The sequence below is a fragment of the Echinops telfairi genome, unplaced genomic scaffold (genome assembly GCF_000313985.2).
Source record: "Echinops telfairi isolate 266 unplaced genomic scaffold, ASM31398v2 ScPeMD7_1;HRSCAF=3_0, whole genome shotgun sequence".
NCBI classification, from domain to species: domain Eukaryota; kingdom Metazoa; phylum Chordata; class Mammalia; order Afrosoricida; family Tenrecidae; genus Echinops; species Echinops telfairi.
Genome location: NW_022103896.1, coordinates 91,957,613 through 91,964,825, shown reverse-complemented (window position 1 = coordinate 91,964,825; position 7,213 = coordinate 91,957,613). Strand labels below are relative to the sequence as shown.

The window sequence follows — 7,213 nt, the reverse complement described above, 5'->3', positions numbered from 1 at the left end:
AATGTTCCAACATCAGAATTCTGGAGCGGCTCTAGGGACATGTCCACTGTATTTATTGTCAGTTTATTTACATTTGCTTTCGTATTGGAAGACTAAACACTTTCAATTTGTTCCTTACATTTTTCTGTTTATGTAGCTGTCCTTTATCCATTGAGCTCTTAACTCTTGTATAACCATAATGCAAACCCACTTTGGCATTCGATCCCCATGCATAACATATAGAATTTCTTTTTTTTTTTTCTTAACCATTTTATTAGGGGCTCACTTATATAGAATTTCTAAGACTATATAGGAGCAGACAGCCTCTGCTTTCTCTCAAGGAGCAACTGCTGGGTTTGAACTGATTTTGCAGTTAGCAGTACATTGCCTAACTCAGAGAGTTTCCCGGGATCCTTACCTCTTATACAGGCTCTTGTATTTGTTATAAACAGTAGCTGTTCTTTCACTTCTAGTAAAGAGTGGCACACATCACCAGAGCAGAACACGATAATTTCGTTGGACTGGGCTTGTTCTGGAGAAGTTTCTTTAGCGTGTGTGCCATGTCCATCAGAGCTTGTGGTTGTCACTCCTTGCATTGGTCTGGGTCTGAGACTTGGTTTTTGTTTTTTTTTTTTCTTTTTTAACATTTTATTAGGGGCTCATACAACTGTTATCCCAATCCATACACACATCAATTGTGTAAAGCGCATTTGTACATCGTTTCTCAAAACATTTTCTCTCCATTTAAACCCCCGACATTAGGTCCTCATTTTTCCCCTCCCTCCCCGCTCCCCCCTCCCGCATGAGCCCTTGATAGTTTATAAATGGGTATTTTGAGACTTGGTTTTTATGTGAGGAAAGCTCTGTCCTGTGCCCTAGGGTCAGTGTGGGCTTGCACAGTGCTATGGAAACTCTAGCCTCCTCAGGGTCCTGATTGTGTCTTCTGGTAGACTTTGGTTCTAGGTATGGGCCTTGGCCCTGGCTCTGGCCCACTGAAGATGAGTTGAATTGGAGCTTACTATTATAAGAATGGCAGAAGACTGGCAGAACATTTAGCTGGGAACCCAGGGAGTGTCTGGGGATTTGGGGGGAGGCGGGGATGGGGGTGTTGCTGTAACATGATAGGGGGCTGGAGGAACTCAGTTGTGGCAATTGGGAAATCCAGCTCCTACACTCATTTGCTTAGAGGCATTGGGCACAATCCCCCTCTCTGGACCTCACTTTCCTATCTGTAAAGGAAATGGGGGGTAGATGAGGTGGAATCAAAGGTTCTTTCAGGTCTTGGTTTCGTGATTTCTCCCTGTGTGCCCACACTTCCTGGTGTGTGGAGAAAAGTCAAGAAAGAATCTCACCAAGGAGAATCTCATGATGCAGTGTGCTCAGAGCCAGCCCCCAGGAGCTGGCTTGCGCTATCTCTATTGCCTCTCCTATGGTAGGTCTTGGAGCCCTGACACTTTTCCCCCACCTGCTTCAGTGGGTGCTCCCTGGGTTCTCTGCCTCCTTGCCACTACCTAGTCTTGTGACATTTCTTCCACATAGACTCCTAGAACGCTTTGTGGTCCCTGTTGGCCCTGGGCACACCTCCAGCTCATGCTGTGCCCTTCTATTCTTGGTTGCCTAGGCCTTGCATCCTGCCAGACTCAGCAAGTTTCCAGAGCTGAGCAGATAGAAAGGCTCTGGGGTTGCTGATATGTGAGTGATGGGTGTCTGTTTTGTCTCATTTCAGCTGCGTTGGGGTAGAAGAGGAAGAGGCACCAGATATTGACATATACCATTGCCCGAACTGTGAGAAAACCCACGGGAAGTCAACCCGTAAGTAAGGAGTTCCCACTGCTCCTGGCCGAAGTGGGAAGTACCGTCCACTGACACTTGTGTGTCTGTATGAAAGACAGGAGTGTCAAGACTTGCTTAAGGCCACTTGGCTAGAAACTGGTTGAGCCAGGGCCAGGCCTTAGGGACTAGTCAAGTGCTTCCCGAAGCGTCCTGATTCTCTGTCTGACTCTATGGATCTTATTATTTCCATGCTACTCACTCACATCTTGCTCATGGAGATCAGAGGTTCTTACAAACAAAAATACCAGGCTGTGACTGTGAATCTTTACCTTCATGGGGAAACCAGGAAGGGTCCCTCCTTCCTGGAAGGAGAACTCAATTTGGAATGAAGGCCCCTCAGCAGAGGGCAGTGAGGAAACTCCCCAGTTCTTCCATCTTCAAAGCCCTGGAGATTTGGAGGACTGGTTTCTCTGCCCCTAGCCATCCTACCCTGTATTGTCTGATAGCCCTTACTTGAGGGAGAGCCACTAGTATTAGACCCCGACTGACTATCAGGCACCTGGAGGAGCCCCTTCTAGTTCTCATCTTGGATCCCAATCTCAGTTTTGTACAGGATGAGCCCATTTCCAGATCCCTCAGGGCAAGTCCAAGAAGGCGTATCTGCCCCTGGCGGTGCCCATCCCTCACCAGGACTACTCTGTGTCTACTCAGGACAGAGCAACAGGCTAGATATGGGGGACAGAGACCACAGAAAAAGAAGTCATTCCTTCCCTTTGCAGAGCACACAACCCTGTGTGGGGGTGTGCATGTATGTGCCCATCTGTGCATGCATATACATGTATGCATGTATATGGCACATTTGTGTCCATGTGTGGTGTATGTGTATGCATGCTTAAATATATGTATAGGGAGGTCTATTATATGGAGTATGCTGTGGGAGGTATCACTAACAGAATATCCTTAAGGAATAGGGTTGGATGGGCAGGGTGCTGGAGCTGGGCCCAGAGGACATTTGGAAGTGTGCTTAGGGGTACAGTGGGTGCCAGGGTATGGGCAAGAGAGAATGTGTTTAAGGTCCAGAAAGAGTGCTAATTGGAGAGGGTGGGGAGAAAGAAGGAATAAACCAGGTATTCTTAGCTCTGTGAACTGTGGGTCTAGGGGCAGTAGCGCTCAGTTATGGCGGTGATAAGACTCACTGGCCTTGAAGATGAAGCTAAGGGTGAAGCGATAGCAGCAGTCAGCTCAGTTAGGAGAATGGTGACAGTCTAGGTTATGAGCAGCGACTCTAGTACCTTGGCTAGAGATCTTTTCAAGAGGTGGCTCTATGGAGATTTCAACAGTCTAGGTGCCTGAATGGGAGGGGTCCTTGGAGACTTCCAGATTCTGGGTCAGTCGTATTAGACAGTGGTACTATGAGCTGAGTTCAGAAAGGTGGTGAGAGGATGGGGATAAGAGAATATCCTTAGAGATGGAGGGCAGGTGATAGAGCTAGAGACGTGCTAGGTGGTAGGGATTTCATCTCCAGAAGGACCTCAAGTTTGCCTGTGAGGAGGTTCTGATCCTTGTTGTATCCATAGGCACCAAGCCCTGACTTTGTGGGTCTGCATTCTGACTGCCTGGTTCTCCAGAGGGAGGGTATGGCGACTGACCCCTTCTCTCTACAGTGAAAAAGAAGCGGAGCTGGCACAAACATGAGCAGGGACCAATGCCTGATGTCAAGCCTGTGCAGAATGGGAGCCAGCTCTTCATAAAGGAACTGCGGAGCCGGACCTTCCCTAGGTGGGCAGCCTGGCATGGGGAGGGCCCAAAAGGCCACTGCTTGTCCACCCAGAGGGCCCATGGCTGAAGAGGGATCCAGGGCTCTAGGAGAGCCTGCCTGAGGCAAGCAGAGGGCAGAGGAGGTGGGAACCTGTATCTTCCAGAGGCAGCATCATATTCCCACTGTTGATATTGCCACTTCTTATAAGAGACCCCCCTTTACAACACTTCCTCTGGGAAGAATATTATTGGAGAGAGTTTATCCTTGGGCAGAGAAATAGGAAAAAGGGACTTCATTGTCCTGTCCAGTTGGCCTCTCCCACTGAATCTTTTGTTGAGCAACTGCTATCTCAGACTACCCCCTCAACATAGCCCATTGGATATGAAACTGCAAGTTTAGCTTTAAGTCCCTCCAATGAATTGGGTTAAGGAACCCTGGTGATATAGTGCGTTAAGTGGTAGACTGCTAACCATCAAGTCAGTGGTTCATACTTACCAGCCACTTCAAAGGAGAACGAAGAAGCTGCTTCCTCCCTTAAAGGAACTGCAAGGAGCAGTTCTCCTCTATTCTATAGGGTCGCTGTGAGTTGGAGTCAACTCCATGGTAGTGAGTTTGATCTTGAATTGGATTATTTTGCATAATCTAGATACTAGTCACTTATCAGATATTTTCTTCCATGCTGTGGGTTATCTTTCTACCCTTCTTGATAGTGCCCTTCAAAACACAAGTTTTTAATTTTGATGCAGTCCATGTTTTTCTTGGCTGCTTGTACTTTTGGTGTCAGATCTAAGAATCCATTGCCAAATCTGAACTCATGAAGATTTACCCCCATCTTTTCTTCTAAGGATTTTATGCTTTTACCTTCTACATTTAAGTCTTTGATCCATTTTGAGTTAATTTTCACGTGTGATATGAGTGTAGGAATCAGGTTCTATTCTATTGCATATGGAGATCCAGTTGTTCCTACATCATATGTTGAAGAGGCTATTCTTGCTCCATTGAATTGAATTGCCACTCTTGTTTAAAATAAGTTGACTGTAAATGTCAGAGTTTATTTCTGTAATCTCAATTCTATTCTCAATTAGAACTGTTAATCAATAGGTTTTTTTTCTTGTACCAGTATCGCACAGTCTTGATTACTGAAGCTTTGTAGTGAGTTTGAAATTGACAAATGTGATTCCTCCTACTTTGTTCTTCTTTTTCTAAGAAGTCATATTTCAATTATGAAGAATGAAGAGAAAATTCTATTTTCTCTTTTAATAACACTTCCCCATTCTATCTTTCAAATATTTCATCTAATTTGCCATTGTTTTAACTTGCTACCATTTAATAAACTATTCAGTTTTGCTTCAATCATGAATTATTCACTTGTAGAATTTCTGAATTCTTTTTCAGTGTTGCCTGTTCTCTTTTCATACTGCCTTGTCCTTTGCCTAAATCCTCCAGTTATCTCTGAATGTGTTTAATACCCTTGGTTTTAAAATTCTATTTACATTGTTCTCTTATCCTCAGCTCTTAGAATTAACTCTCCCCACACCTGATGTCTGCTCAGAGCCTCCTTTATGGTGGATCACTTGCTTATGTGCGAAGTTGTTTTTCAGAGGGATTATTTTCCATGAGAGCGGATAAAGCCCTGGGATAGTGAGGTGTTCCCACCCGAAAAACAAAACTCACTGTCTTTGAACCAGTGCGACTCCTAGCAACCCTAGGACAGGGGAGAACTTCCCCCTGTAGTTTCTAAGACGGGAACTCTTTACAGGAGTTCCTACAGTGTGGTTTTTGCTGGGTTTCACAGCTCCAGATCCAATTTTGGCTTCCCGATTCATGCGTCTAGTGTGAATTTGGAACTCTCGCCAGTAATATAAGAGTCCATGGATCTGATTAATCAGGGTGATTTTTTTACCAGTATCCCCAGTACATGGAAAACTTCCTGTGGCTTCCCTATTTGACAGTGCATTATCTTAATGCTCTTTGAGCATTTCAGAAAAGAGCTGGCTACACATAGTCTTTCTTCCTTCTCACCTTTAATCCACCCTTTCTGGCTTATCCTTACGACCATGTTGTCAAACACAGCAAACACTAATTCTCGTCCTTTATTATTTATTTATTTATGTTGGTGAAAATATATGTAACAAATTAAGCACCGTTTCAACCATCTCTACATGAACAATTCCGTGATATTGGTTACATTCTGTAAGTTGTGCCACCTTTCCCAAATAGTTTTTCATCATCAAGAATGCAAACTCATTGCCCCCTTAAGCGTCTCATCTTTCTTCTTAAGTTGCTTTTGTCAATTTGATCACATATAGATAATTCTTTAAAAGTAAATAAGCTTAGTGCAGGTTAAGTTAAAACTATTATTTGGTTCACCAGTGACTTCCAGCGATAGCTTTGGTTCCCGGTTTAGAGATTTCCTCAAGGCAATAGTTTCAGGGGTCATCCAGCTTCAATGGCTCCCGAAGTCTAGAGTCCATGCAAATTTCATATTCTGTTCCCATTTTTCTACTTTTAATTAGGGGTTTTCTGTAGAATTATTGATCCTCAGGGTTCATTGTTGGTAACCAGGCACCATCCTTTTCTTCTGGTCTCATGGCAAAGGAGGTAGTTGTTTATGGAGATCATTGAACACATATTCAACCCTTGACAGAATTTGACTGCAACCTGTCCATCCTTGGAGTCCTCTTTTCTTTTGTCCTTCTCTTATTCTGAGTCCTCTTTTCTTGGAGGTGATGATACCAGGTTCTCCTGGTTTTCCTCTCATCTGGCTTTTTCTCCCGACAATTCTCCCTGATCTCTTGTTGTAGACTCTGGTCTTGTCCCCCACAATCAGACTTCATATCCACCTCCCTTGTCTCACACACCATCCATTTACTTAGCTGCTCTTTTACTAGTCTATCGTTCTTCTATGCTCCTCACCTGTATATTCCAATAGAGAACCCGGGGTACATCTCTGACCAAATATGTCCCAAGCAAAGCTCTTAATCTGCCTTACTCCTCTACTGTTCCTCACTCCTGTCTCTCCTCCTGCCCTCTATAAATGACTGTTACCCTCTGTCTCTTACACCAAATGCTTGGGTGTCAACTTTGCCTCTGCCTGTTCTCTTGTTCCTGCTGGATCTGTTGCCTTACATAACATGATTCTTCTTTTCCCTCTCCTAGTACGACCTCCAGCATGGCTGAGCCACCTCCCCAATGGACTACTTGGTCCACGCTAGGCCGGCTATGATTTTTTCTCCATGCAACATTAGATATAACCTCTTAACATGCATGTCAGGTTGCTTGGTGCCTGCTTAACCTGCTCCAAAGCTTCTCCTTACTCTTTTTCTCTACTCTCTTACACCCTGGCTCCCTCTAGTTCCTCAAACATGCCCCTATCTCTCCCACTTCACTGGATTTTCCTGCTGCCAAGAGCACTTTTTCCCCCTCTAGTTCCTGCCCTTCTTCCTCCGGGCTTAGTTTTAGCTGGACCTCCTTGGAAGTGCCCTGAATTACCCAACTTACATGGTTCTCTGCCCATTGCATCCTACTGTTTTGCCGATGGCACTGGTCATAAGTACTCAGCACCTAGTAGGTAATGAACACAGCCCCTCTATGTTCCCTACCCCAGAATGGTTTCTGAAAAGGTCTGGTACCCTGTGATATCCTTTCCATGTGGGTCTCTCTTACCTGTCCTGTTCCCTGGCAGTAGCAAGCACCATGACT

The 7,213-nt window shown here is 44.9% G+C and overlaps 1 protein-coding gene across 2 annotated transcripts in view; it reads left to right on the top strand.

The window, feature by feature from the left end:
• Positions 1 to 1,708: 1,708 nt before the first annotated feature.
• The window catches only part of PHF2 (PHD finger protein 2), a 45,655-nt gene continuing 40,150 nt past the window's right edge, over positions 1,709 to 7,213 (top strand). For both annotated transcript variants that reach the window (XM_045296324.1, XM_045296314.1), the window contains exons 1-2: positions 1,709 to 1,791; positions 3,417 to 3,531. In XM_045296324.1, coding sequence (XP_045152259.1) covers positions 3,458 to 3,531 — 74 coding nt within the window. In that variant the 5' untranslated portion in view covers positions 1,709 to 1,791; positions 3,417 to 3,457. The remainder of the gene's footprint in view (positions 1,792 to 3,416; positions 3,532 to 7,213) is intronic.